Below are 13,638 nucleotides of genomic sequence, written 5' to 3' on the forward strand. Positions count from 1 at the left end.
TTATTAATAATTTTAAAGAAAAAACATTTACTTGGCTTATTTTTGTTATGGTATAAAGCTGCTGTTTTTATTTACCTCCACTTCTTGTAACCACAAGACTCTGGCTAAAATATTAGTTTGACAAGTCGACATAAACCACTAGCATGCCCAGTTGTACGGTTGCTTTTCAAATTACGTCTTTAATTCACTATAAACATATCACAAAATTGGCTATGTAATATCCACGTTTTTATTGTTGTAAGCCTGTGATGCCCTTGTGACATTGACCAATGATTCCATCTAGTGGTCAAATGTGGTGTTAGAATTTGAAGCAGGAATTTGTATGCAGTCACACATGAAAAAATCGTATTTACCAAAGGTAAAAGTGCGTTATTGAAATGAAATTACAAAACAAAAAAAATAAATTTAAAAATGCGTGGTCTGGAAATCTTTGTATCTTTAAACCCTAAAATTTTGAAAATAAGGCCTCCATGCTATTGCATCACATTAACATCACTATTTAAACAGACATATATACATATATGTATATTTGTATGAATGAATTTTTGATAAATTACCATTTGATTTTATTACAGTTATCACTACACCACTTACCACATCCTGAATGGCTCACAAAGCACCCTAGGGCAGTGATTATATTTTGGTTTGCATAGACCAGCGGGAAGGAAAAACACGTGTCTGATACTACTGTAAGAGAGATTTCTAATCTCAATGAGTCTTTACTCCTGGTTAAATGAAGTTCAATCAAATTAAATAAACATAGGTCACAAGAATGCACATTGAGCTGTAATCTAGTCCAAGACATAAAAAGCAATAAGACATCTATGAAAAATAAATGATGTTAAAAAAGAATATTATTGAAAATTAAAAATACCAGATCAAGTCAAACATGGAGACACATCTACTACTCGGTGTAAAAGAAGAAGAAAAAAGCCAAATACAGTGCTTACCATAAAGAAGCCTACATATGTGCATATCTCTAATGAGGAATGCCTTCACTCAATGGCTACAGGAAGAAGAGTCTATTTTTTGAGAATCAAATTTAATTGATTGAAAAGTTACCAGAGAACAAATGAGGAACGAATGAGACATCATCTGTTAGTGAACCATTAGTTTATGGTATCTTCTATTCACATTTTAGAGAAGCTATTCATTAGTTAATGATTAGTTGGGGGTGAACAACCCCAGTAATTATGGTTAAGTAATTAAAAATTAATGAGTGTTTACTAATGTTATGCCACTCACAGCAGCTAGTAGATTATAGCTCAATAAGAAAGTGGTCTGTATGATCAATCCACATACTGTATATTCTTGAACTAAAAGTACGAAAGTATTAGCATCAAAATGTATGTAAAGGTACCAAACAAATAAAAGTAGTCATTATGCAGAATGAGCCATTTCAGAATAAAACATGTTATATAATTTGATTATAATTATTGATGCATTAATGTGTTCATGACTTTATGGTGCCAGCTGGTAAAAAATTATCTTATTTGCATTACTTAACTGCTGGATAGTGTTATCTATAATATATCATAATGTATGAGTTAATTTATATTTTGTATTAGTGATCTAAATTTGTAATGTAACTAGTAACTAAAATTATGAGATAAAAAAGTGGATTAAAAACTACAATATTTCCTGTCTAAGTATAAACTGTTATAATACCCATGAAACTTGAGGTGCCGGCTTTTTGTTCTTGTGCTGTGTATTGCTGCTATTTTTGCATTTTGCTTGTATTGTGTAATTATTGTTTGATGTTAAAGGTCATATGACATGCTGCTTTTTGGATGCTTTTATGTAGACCTTAGTGGCCCGAAGTCTCTTTGTCCAAAATTCAGCCTTGGTGCAGAATTACAGCCACTGGAGCCAGTCCCACAGTCTTTAGTATGTGCAATTTTTGTGTCTGTAGCTTCAGATCGGCCCATCTGGGCTTTCATTTTCTCAAAGACAGAGCAAGATACCCAGGGCTCGGTTTACACCTATTGCCATTTCTAGCTACTTGGGAATCATAGGCAGGCTGGGGGAATGCATATTAATGTTAAAAAAACTAATAAAGTGACATTTTCATGCCATAGGACCTTTAAGCACTTTGTGATTTTGTATCGCTGAAAGGTGGTGCTATATAAATAAACCTTATTTACTTAAAATGGAAATAATTTTACTTGTTGTTCTAGTCTGGAAGAGGGATACCTCATCTGTTGCTCTTCTGCAGTTTTCTTCTATGTTCTTCCTGATAAAGGGGACATTTTCTGGGATTTTTCAAGGGTCAAAGTACAGAGGGTGTCGTGTCATGTACTGATGGTAAATTTGACCATGAATACTCTCATTCACCCAGGGGACAGGAGCCCTAGTTTGTTTTTGAATACTTTCATCACTCACTCAAAGACTTAATCAACTTTAGAGACAAACCGGAATTTAACTTAAATCTAATGGGAGTACACACTCATTTAAATGTGACATTTGTGTGTGCAGTACTTAGTAAACTTTGTAAGCAATGTCAAAGAAAGTGTATTAAAATGTGTAAAAAAAAAAAAAAACATCTTATGCTTCTGATTGGACACAGTAGTTCCATACCAAAGGGCTGCCAGGAAATTATGAAAACAAGAAAGGTGAAGTTGAGAGAACAATCACACAAGGTCCTTTTAGTAGCTTTTCTGAAGCTTTTACTGATATCACATGGTCGTTATTAGCCGATGGAGTTTTTCCCGTGTTGTTTGCTCAACACTCAAAAGATTTTCCTCCTGTAGGCCAGCAGATAAAATAATAGAAAATGCAAACCTGCAGCCTAGTGACACTTCTCACCCATTTCACATTGTTTACACCTGTGCTTTTCTTACTTGTCTATGTCTTTCTGTGAGCCTTAGTGGGCTCCACATTGATCTTGTTGCTCATTAAATAGTAAAGTGGTCTAGTAGGCTGATCGGTGAGCCACAGCTCAACATGGAGACCCTGTACTCAAAACAGTTTCAGCGCATAAACACTTCCCATCCATTGCACAGAGTTTCAGTTTCTCCCCACTGGGCGTAGGTTTACAATCCCTAGGTGTTGAACTGAAAGACACAAAAACAGTTTTAACCCTGCAGCCATTACACTGAGGAATAAGACATAGCGATACTTTGCACAGGTCTATTTATTGTTGCTTTTATGTATGCATGTCTTTATTATATTTTAACCGTCATGTATGTTTTCACAACCTTAACACTTTTTTTTACTGATTCATATTGTTGTTGTTGTTTTTTTTTACTATTAGTATTTAGTTTACATCAGTATTTAAGTATAATCTGGACCGGTAGGAACTTTTAATTTGTTGCCATTTCTTCTGAATTTCCATGGTTTTGAAGGAGAATTCCAGTCAATTTCAACACGTAGCTCTCCGAAAACAATCGCTGCTGCCTACACCAAGTTATCCTACGGCTAGATTTTGCACCCAACAGGCTTAAACAGGGAAAGTTTTAAACTTGCTTTAAGCCTCGAAACATGCTCGGAATTTCATGACATGTGCCTAGCCATGTTCAGTTATTCCTCCCGAGTGATTTTGACTGCAGTAGATGTGACAGAAAAGCGTGTTCTGACTAGTATGGACTTCACCGGAAAACAGGAAATACACAGAGGTAAGTGCACTGGCTGAATTAACATGTAATGGCATTTTGAACATGTTTATAGGCTAAAAACAAGTTTAAAACTTGCCCTGTTTAAGCCTGTTGGGTGCTAACTCTAGCAGGAGGATAACTCGGTAGCGCAGACTGTTTTCATTTTTTCTTGCTACTGACAGCACTCCAAATTTACAAACAGAGCTCTGTGTTGAAATTGACCGGAATTCTCCTTTAAGTTGAATAATGTGTGATATATGCCTCTATGTCTTTCTCCCATATGTGTGTGTGAGGACTCTACTGCAAACAAAATCTATCACTGGGTACAAACAGAGTAAGTTGGACTTGAACTTAGCACACTTGCCTCAAACAATAAATTCTCCCTCCACCTGACATTCTAAAGAACGAATGAACTTTTCACAAAACAGGTACCAAATGGTCATCCATTCATTCACTTCTAAACATGGACACAGTTGGGTTTCAATGGTTTTCGCGGACCTGCCATTCACTTAAACAAAATGCATAATCCAAAGAACACAGCCACAAAAATAACTTTAATGCAATGGTGATTTGAATGCCAGTAGCCATGAGGCTGTCTGAGTGAACAGACTGTGAGAGTATATTGCATAGGTTGTTAATCGGGGACAGTCCTGCATGAAAGCTGAGTGGAAAAACCTGTGACTCCAACAATCCTTCAGTGTTCCTAAGCAATAAAGTTCAATTTGATCTTTTCTGTTGACCATTTTAAAAGGTGTCTGCATTTCCTGTGGACGTTTTTAGAGAAGTAAACTCTCCCAATGTTTGTTTCAAGATATTAGGGGAGAGTTTTGTATGCATACTAATGCAATGCATGGAGGAGGTGAGAAAGTCACTGTGGCTATGATGAAGGTCCACTGCAGTGCAGAAAGTGTGCAGAGAGGCTTCCAGAGTGTGTAGAAATCCTTCTTCAAGCAAACATGTTGCACTACTTTTAAACCACACTGAGACTTACCAGTCCAAAGCACATTTTACAATGGTTTGTAAAAACAACATTTGAATCATTTAATTTTTTCACATTTGTAGATTAGCATCCAGGTTTGCTAAAAATGTTATAAATAAGAACAAGTAACTAGTTTGGCTTCGATATAAATAATGTAATAATACATAGTTCAAACAGACAACTTCTCTCTAAAAACATTTAAATATTTTCAAATATTGCATTTACGAAACCATGTCTTGTAGTGCTCTTATTCATAAAGTTCTAGACAGATTAGTTAAAGCCATTTTTAAAAGCCAGACTAGAAGGGGGTGAGCAGAGGCTTGCCATAACAACAGGTTTAGAAAAACAATCTCAGCCTCCCTGAGCAGAAAGTCACATCAATACCACATTTAAAATATTGAATAAAAACACTCAAAAGCTTGGCAAAACACACCACCCTCCATATTGTTTTTAACTCTTGGTACTAGATCTTTTCAGTACTCAATGCAAAGACTAATATTGTAGAACACAGTACCCATTGCAGTTCACACATCTCTAACACTCAAATCAAATATATTTCTTTACAGGTCAATAGAACTCTTTGCTATTGCACAGAAATACAGGGTATTTTTCAATGGGTACAACTAATGACAAGGCAGGTTATATAGTAACATTTTGGTTTGGTTTGACAGCATAAATGTTCACTGCTCTCAAAAGAATAAAAGTAAACCAAAAGACCAACACTGGTTGTGTCTCAAATTCTATTATTTATATATTGTGTATGAAGATGCTTGAACCTTCGCAGCAAAAAGTGAACATGCATCTTCATCATTCAAATTAAAGGTTAAAAAGGCAAACCCCTTTTGCTTAGGCTCAGCTTCATTTAACATCCCACTACAGCTTTTTGAGACAAAACATGAACCCTTCTTTTAACTTCCTCAGTGCTGCAGTAAGTAATATCCATAGAGGTGAACAAGTGCTAAATGAGCGCAACATGATAATATGACATTCAAGAGCACATTGACAATAAAACACACAGGCCTAATATATCAGTTTCTTGTAAAAACATGACTTAGACACAAACAGTTTAGTGTACAGCTTCTGTCTAAAAGGCAAGAAAGTCAAATAAATATTCTTGAAGAAGTTCAAGGACATATGTTCTCCGCTTTAAACTGAGAGGCGGTCGACTTAAAATGACCTCCCAGGCATGGATTGAGACAAAGGTAATGTGTCTGAAAGCCCATTTTTAAACGAGCTGAACATACACTCAACTCTGACCACCGGCCTCTCAATTCCAAGCAGTTACTTACATATAAACAAAGACAAAGGGAGAAGAAAAACAAAACATGATACTGACAGAAGTCTTCCACACATTCACCACAGATAAAATGTAACAATTTGAAGAGACGGACAAAACTGTTATTGATATTTAAATATTGCAAAACATACAAAAACAGTTTTCTTTGAAGTGTAAACATTGAATTAATGTCTGATGTCATTTTTTGCACATGGAGAAATTATGTAAAATAAATCATATCTGTCATGACTATAAATTGTTCTCATTAAAATGTAAAAACATAATCAATCTTGTTTTATTACTGTAATAATGTTTATGTTAACATTGGTTTTGTATAAGTGTTTTTTTACTGTACTGTTATAAATAGGTATATGTGTAACATCTTAATTCATACTTTGACTCCTCCAGCTTTGTCTTTACAAGGCAAAAAACAATACGTGTGTCTCTGCCACACTCAGATACACATACATCCATACTCACACATACCCCAACATGGTCAAACATACACACAAGCTGCCACAGTCACACAGGGGGTCACCAGGAGGCTCTATGTGCGATTGAGGGTCTGGAAGATTCTGGATATTTGGAGCATGACAGGGCCAGTCTCAGGGTCGTTCATCCACTGGGTGCTGTTCAGAGGATTCTCAAGCATATCTTCAAACGCTGCGTATAGACACAAGAAACACTGGTAAAAAAACAGATCCAACAAAACCAGCAGCCTTTAAAAAGTCTTTAGAATTACATTTAAAAACACAGTCTCTCATATTCTGCAAAATGTAGTAATGTGGGTTTGGATAGTGTTTTCTGTTTTGTCCGTTTACGAAATCTCCTACCCTTCTGGCTTTTCCACAAAATTTGATTAGAATATACCTAGCAGGGTCTTTGGATTGGTTAGACCCAACTGGACCACTGGATTCTCCAGAATGGCTTGGAACAGCGGGCTGTTGGTGTCGATGCCTTTGTCTAGGTCTTCTGGAGAAGGTTTCCTGTCTCCCAGTAGCCACTCACACTGCAGGAGAGAAAAAAAAAACAGTTAAAAACCAAAATGTACTTTCTGTTTTTGAAAAAAACAACATTGATATCTTTAGAAAAGGTCAGAGTGCAGGATTTGAATTTGGGCTATTACTCTTAAACTAATAAGTATTCTTTAGAATCAATATGGTAAGTCCAGCATTGGCACGTTTTAGCATCAATGGGCTAAACATGGCTTGTTTAAATGGCTGCCATGTGTAACTGGCTGCCAGTACATGTTTAACTATAGTTAGTATAGCTTTCCACCAAAACAAAGAAAGTGGAATCATTAAGTCAAGCCAATTTGATTTATGTAGCCCAAAATCACAAAGAGCTTTATAATGTGTACCACATATATTTTTTGCAGTCATCTATCTGCTTGCAAGTCTGATGAGCTAGGAATAAAATAAACCTTTGGTCCAAATACAGAGCCATTTCCCAACACTGTTGCTGCTGTATGTTTTTTCAGGACCAGCTTGCGAACACTACTGTTGTGGATGTGTAAACCTACCGCAGCGTCCTGTTGGTTGTTATTCACCCTCAGAGCATCAACCACCTCTTTCTCATCAAACCCCATCTCCATCAATGCAATAACAGCCTGCAGAAACAAAGGAAAAAGATGATGCGTTTAGTTTTTGAACGTCTTCTCAGTCTAATTACAACAACATACACAGACACAGTTCTGTGGAGCCTGGCAGGTGTCTTGAGAATAAACAAACAATTTGTACACAGTGAAGGAAGTAGTTGGGAACAACAATTTGTACACAGTGAAGGACGTAGTTGGGAACAAGTGTTGCAACCACTCAAATGGTAGTATGTGGGAGTGTTTTGCTGGGAGATGGTGGTTTGATCACTTTTCTATTTTTGAAGATACTAGGGAGCAGTGTTCCTTTGGAAAACACATGTACATTAAGCTCTACAGTTAGGGAAGACTGAACCCAATCAACGTGATCCTATGTCTAAAGCCACTTTAGTAATACACATGAGTGCACATTTGAATATTATTTGTATCTAATAGTCTGTCTCTATTCATTAATTCAAGTCTTAGTACATATGTTGGATGACACAGTTAAAGACAGAGCAGTAGCACAGTAAACAAGTCATTTCCCTGTTTTATCAGGTAAAAAGAATTCAAGATTTTGGACCGGAAATTAATCTGTGTTGAATTTGCCCTGTCTGTAAGATTTGGGCAGATAAATAGTATCTTCCTACAAAATACAGAGTAATGGAAAGCTTTGAGATGAGTTATATAAGTATGTAATACTCAAATTACCAAATGAAAGCTTCAACAGGATAAAGCTACATACTCTTGAGTCCGGTCTGAACTCCCGTTTCCTGCGGATCCTCTTAAAGATCTCTGTGAGCTCGTCTTGCCTGCTGCTCTCTTCTGTGCTCAACTGGCTGGAGAGGCTGCGGAGAAGGTTAGGACCGGAGGCTGAGGCTGCAGCTGAGGCTGAGGAGCTTGGTGTGGCAGCAGCCGTGGCTCCTACTGCCCCAGAAGAGTCCTGGCCGGGTATAGGTGTGTCTACAGAGGGGTCATCTACATGCTCGATAAGCCACTCCATCGCCTGAGTGACTGACATGCTGCAGAAAGAAATGATCAGTTGAGGGGAAATCTTTTTTTCTTTTCTAGATAAATGACGCAGACATATTCAGTATCAGTTGTGTGTGTGAGTTGTTATTTAATCAACTCTGACTTACTGATTCAATCTAAGAGCTTTGATCGCTCTGCTTTCAGGGAAACCCATCTCAGTGAGCTGCTGAAGGGCCGTTTCATCCACCCGGTCCTCTTCATCTTCATCCAACATTGCTACAAGATGCAGAAACACAAAGAGATCAGACAACTGGCGCTAAGGGTTGGGCAACATGTGTGAAATGTCTACAACAATAAACATCAGGATCAATTTTTCCAGTAACAATACATATCAATATGTCAATACAGCTCAATGGCACTTTTGAAGAAGTGGCTGAGTAAATTTCCTTTCCGTCATAACAACGGAGTTTGCACGTTATCCCCATACCGGTGTTGGTAAGCTTTGGTTTCCGCCCACGTCAACTAGAAACCCTGTCCTGCCCTTAGATGTAAATGTGTTTGTGTGTACTACACAGCCAACTTGTCCAGGGTGTACCCCGCCTGTGAGCCATTCATAGCATAAGAGGTCTACAGCATTAATTGATGGATTTAAATGTCTTCTCCATATCCTAACTTTCCCAACTTGGAAATAGTTTGAATTGTTAGCTTTACCATTGGCCTTTTTGAAAAGTTCAACAGCATCAGGGTTCAAGGCAAGAAGCTTCTGGGCGACCTCAATGAGTGAAACCAGGATTTTTCGAAGCTCCGTCTGAAACTAAAACACAAATGCAACTAAAATCAGTAACATCTTTGCTTATTTAAATTGTCTATCCTTGTAGAATAGGTCTTATACATCGAATCTGCAAGTTGGAGTTCACTTTTTTTACACACACACTCAGTATACTAAATTCATTCCAACAATAACCTTACATCTCTGATGTTATGCTGGGTAACAGTGCGGTCAGTGTGGCGTGTGGACAGGTTGCCGGTGGCTTTCAGAATTGTATCTTTGTCTGGAGCCTTGTTATCTTGTTTCTTCTGTGACAACCAGGATAAACAACAAAGACAGATCATTAAAGGCAGGCAAAATAAAGACAACACATTTCTGATTGCGCAGTATAAAAAAAAAAAAAAGGATGAAGGCATGCTTAAAAGGTGCTCTAAGCGATGTCACACATTTTTTAGGCTACAACATCTGTTGTCACACACAGCAAACATCTGCTCACTATCCGCAAGCTGCATGTCCCCAGAACACACTGTTAATAAAAAACAGTCTCTGTAGACAGCCCAGGCTCCACAAACACCTACACAAACAACCTGTGCTAACCTGCACCACCAAACATAAACAGTCTTCTGGCCTGTAACCGACAAGAAGGATTTGGGGTTGGGGGGTTAGTGTGAAGAAGCACGGAAGTGAAGGAGAGGGGACAGGATGAGGAGAAGCAAGCTAGCCTCCGTTTTGTTTGAAAATACTTCGAACATCAACAAGAAGTGCCGTCACCCAACATCACTTAGAGCATCTTTAATGCTTTCAGTTCAGTTTTCATGAAACCAAAAGTTGATTAAGCTTACCTTTTCATCAGAACTAACGTCTGCCATCTTGGGAGCAGTTGGTGGCGGTCTTTTCTTTATGAGCAGCAAAACCTCTACAACATATATAAAACATGGTCAGTCAGTTCACAGAAAACAATGTAGGATTGGCATAATCCAAAACTTGTTAAAAAAGTTGTTACATACCTTTATCTTTCAGATTTTCATCAGCGACAGTTTTAGTGTCTGTGAGGACTCTCTCTGTGGCAGCGTGTATGAGTTTATGGTGGGTAAGTGTTTTGGGGTCTTCTAGACTTCCATGAACATACTATAAATCAAGGACAACACAAAGCATCTCAGAAATAAATAGCAATTTTTTATATAGATATCTTTTGACAATTATACTGTAAAAACAGACAAGTAGCACATTAAAGAAGCTAGAAGTATGTCTGAGATTTTTTTACGTAATAACTAGTAAATGGTAAATTAATTATCCAGATTGTTGTCATTTCATTTTCTGTTAGTCAACTAGAGCTGAAACAATGAGTCGATTAGCCTAATCACTCGACAGAAAATGTATCTGCAACAATTTTGATTAATATGTTGTTGAAGTCAAATATCAAGTAAACAATATTCTCCACTGTGAGTATTTGCTGCATTTCTTTTTGACATATCATTGTACATTTTATATCTTTTGGTCAGACTAAACAAAAACTGTTTTTATCCTTTTTTCTGATATTTCATTATAGACTAAACTGTTAATTTTAAATGGAATTAATCAACTAGTTGTTTCAGCACTAAACCTAAGCAGACAGATCCAATACAATGGTTAATTAAAGCCTGGAATCTGATAATACAGTTAAACTTCCACCATGATGTCTGTACCCATGTGTTGAAGTTAAGCAGTACGTGTCATTGAATCTGCACAACTGAATCTGTATTTCTTGAGGTTATGCTATAGGCCATAGAAGGAGAAGTGAAATGAGCTGTGTAATAATAGACAGCCAGTAAAGCAGCATGCCTCTCAGGCTAGCCACTGGGAACAGCAAAGGGGCAGAGTCGGACTAGCTAGCTAGAGAGGAGCAGCCAACCTGCTAAATTATAAATAGCAAGGTCTACCCAGTTACTATAATTACAAAGCCACTGACACCGACACTGACAGTTTAAACAGAGGTAGACTGCAAACACCCCAGGCAGGGGAGTGACAGGACAAAAAGCAACAAGGGAGACACAAACAACCCAAAGACCTACATGTTTCAAGCACTTCTCCTTCAGTTTCTCTACAGTGGTATCTTCCGTGACTTCCTCCAACCACTCCGTGCCGTCCATGGTGCAGATGTGTATTTTCAACACTTTACCGGCAAATATCTTCTCTTCTTGGACAAACATAGCTACAGTCTTGAGAGTAAAGAGTACCAGTCCAGTGACGTTAGCTAGCAGCAGTTGCTATAGCTATGTGCTACTGGCAAGCTAGCGTGCTAACGTTAGCACCCAGCTAGCCGTCGTTCCGTAAATCCGCTGACAACAGAGCAAGAGAAGGAGCCGATTAGCTGAGGGCCATCTTCGGTTTCCTCTGCCGGTCTTCGGTGCGGGGGCAACCGATTAAAGTGTTCAGTGACGACCAAGTTGTTTATTATTCCCAGCGAACACACAAGCAGCCACCCAGCAAGTACCCTATTTTTACTGTATGCTTGAACTTTGAACTTTAACGGTGCAACTACCGGTGAATTGTGGGAGCCGTAGTTCTTTTGAGTCACAAGCTAAAAATCAGCCTGGTACAGAAAACTCACCCCAACTTCAAAAACAGACTGATAATATGGATAACAACAAAACAGCGCTATGTCAGCATCTACGTTGGTGTCCTCTTAACTTGGCATACACAGTTCAGGGCCCCAGACCTCGAGGAACCACAATGTAGGCTATTGTGTGCCTACTGTTTAGTCTTTTTTATTGAAAACTTCCTTAGAAATATGCACCTCTAAAGCACAGTATAAACTGACACAAAAATGATAATTTATTTTGTAGAAATGGGGGGTCAGGTAGTATTTTTGAAGGACCACCACAAGTGTCACTTTTTCTACAATATGCACAAGCTGTAGAAACAGTGCAGTTGGACCTTAATTTCGGTGAGTCAATTACAGTACCACCACTAGAGGGAGACACACTAAGTAAAATATTTGTACTTGGCCGCTTCAGCAAAAGTAAAAAGATGAAATGAAGTGTGTATTGAGAGAAAGGTCATGTTTTTTATTTTAATATATCAATTGTTGCCTGGTACTATCAGATGCACATACTTATACTGTGGAAATTGTACTAGATATATACTTATTTAGCTAATCCCTTGTTTCACTGTGTCTGGAGAATTTCAGAGATGTTGTGAAATAATTTAGAAGAAAGAAAGGACGGTCATAGGTTCAAGACACACAAGTGCCCTTTATTATAACAAGAAACGTTTTTTACAGATTGAAAATGAAAAGGGGAAATACATTTCTTCTTTATAAGAGGAAGGAAACATATTGCAGATATTACAATTTCACTACAACCTAATACCTTTTTAAATTATAACATTTAGCAAACTATACCAGGGGGTGTCTCAAAAGTACTGAAGCGGAGACAACTGCCAACAGTTTTAACCAAAGTGTAACAAAAACTTCTCATAATATGCACACATCGTTGTCTCAAGTCGATTTTTTTGTGTTACAGAACAGTAAATAAATATGAATTTATAAAACCTCAATATTTATGATTTTTTCCTTTTATGAGAAAAATGTCTCCTAACAATATAGCATATCTATTTGTATATAGTTCAAATTTATTTATGCATAAGGGACAGTAAAATACAAAATATATATTCGGTTCTGTTTAACATTTTAGAGACTGTGACTGGTGCGAGACCTATCTAAATTGCATGCTTAAGACATCAGATTTCTTAAACAAAATCTTGCTTACAAGGGAAATTTATAACATATTTACAGAAGGAAGAACACAGCCATAGGCTCAAACTAATAGGAGGGATAGGGGAAATGAAGTTTCCTTTTCCCTCTGGACAACAACATACACTGTGGCCGACGGGCCAGTTCTCAAACACCAACAGATACTCAAGCCTGTCTTAACTGCCAATCTCCAAGATGGCGTTATACTGTACAACATATCAAATCTCCACCACATCTCTACATATCAATGCAATCAAATCTGAAAGCACAACACAATGTTGTGCCATTGAGTCAAGAAATGTACACAACTGTTGAGTGTAACTAAGAATCACATGATATTTAAAAAGGGGGAATTGTGAAAACATACAGGCCCTGTGCATATAATACAGGACACGTGTTCTGTTAAACGTCAAAACTTATTTATCATTGACCACCAGAATATTTCCCACATAATAATAACACTGAAACTTAAAAATGTGCTATATAAAATGCCCCATAGTCACACGTTTATTTATAAACAAGATTATACAAAAATAACATAAAATATAAACAAAGATTGAAAAATTATATGGAAAAAGCAAAGACTAAAAATAAATACCCAGTGTGTTGCTGCGGCTTCACTGCAGAAAAGTAATGCTAAAAGAAAAGAGTCTCTAAAGGACTTTCTCTGTCCTGTGTATGACCCAGCACCATGGAACCCCGAAATTTCTGTAAGCAGGCAATGTGTATAAATAAGGCATTAA

General features: G+C 37.4%; 2 protein-coding genes across 3 annotated transcripts in view; both read right to left on the reverse strand.

Moving 5' to 3' along the window:
- Window positions 1-4,129: 4,129 nt before the first annotated feature.
- Window positions 4,130-11,676, reverse strand: ubac1 (UBA domain containing 1). Its single transcript, XM_032515534.1, has 10 exons — window positions 11,214-11,676; window positions 10,170-10,290; window positions 10,005-10,078; window positions 9,363-9,470; window positions 9,105-9,207; window positions 8,561-8,669; window positions 8,167-8,443; window positions 7,371-7,457; window positions 6,719-6,857; window positions 4,130-6,511 (listed from the first exon to the last, which is right to left on the reverse strand). Exons 1-10 carry the CDS (start codon window positions 11,349-11,351, stop codon window positions 6,396-6,398), a joined length of 1,272 nt encoding a protein of 423 aa, XP_032371425.1. The 5' UTR covers window positions 11,352-11,676; the 3' UTR covers window positions 4,130-6,395.
- A 695-nt stretch (window positions 11,677-12,371) lies between these two features.
- The window catches only part of notch1b (notch receptor 1b), a 42,884-nt gene continuing 41,617 nt past the window's right edge, over window positions 12,372-13,638 (reverse strand). For both annotated transcript variants that reach the window (XM_032515450.1, XM_032515449.1), the window contains exon 34: window positions 12,372-13,638. This exon is cut by the window's right edge and continues 1,550 nt beyond it. The gene's annotated coding sequence lies outside the window, so the exon portion shown is untranslated.

This window comes from Etheostoma spectabile, chromosome 5, assembly GCF_008692095.1.
Source record: "Etheostoma spectabile isolate EspeVRDwgs_2016 chromosome 5, UIUC_Espe_1.0, whole genome shotgun sequence".
In the NCBI taxonomy this organism is placed as follows: domain Eukaryota; kingdom Metazoa; phylum Chordata; class Actinopteri; order Perciformes; family Percidae; genus Etheostoma; species Etheostoma spectabile.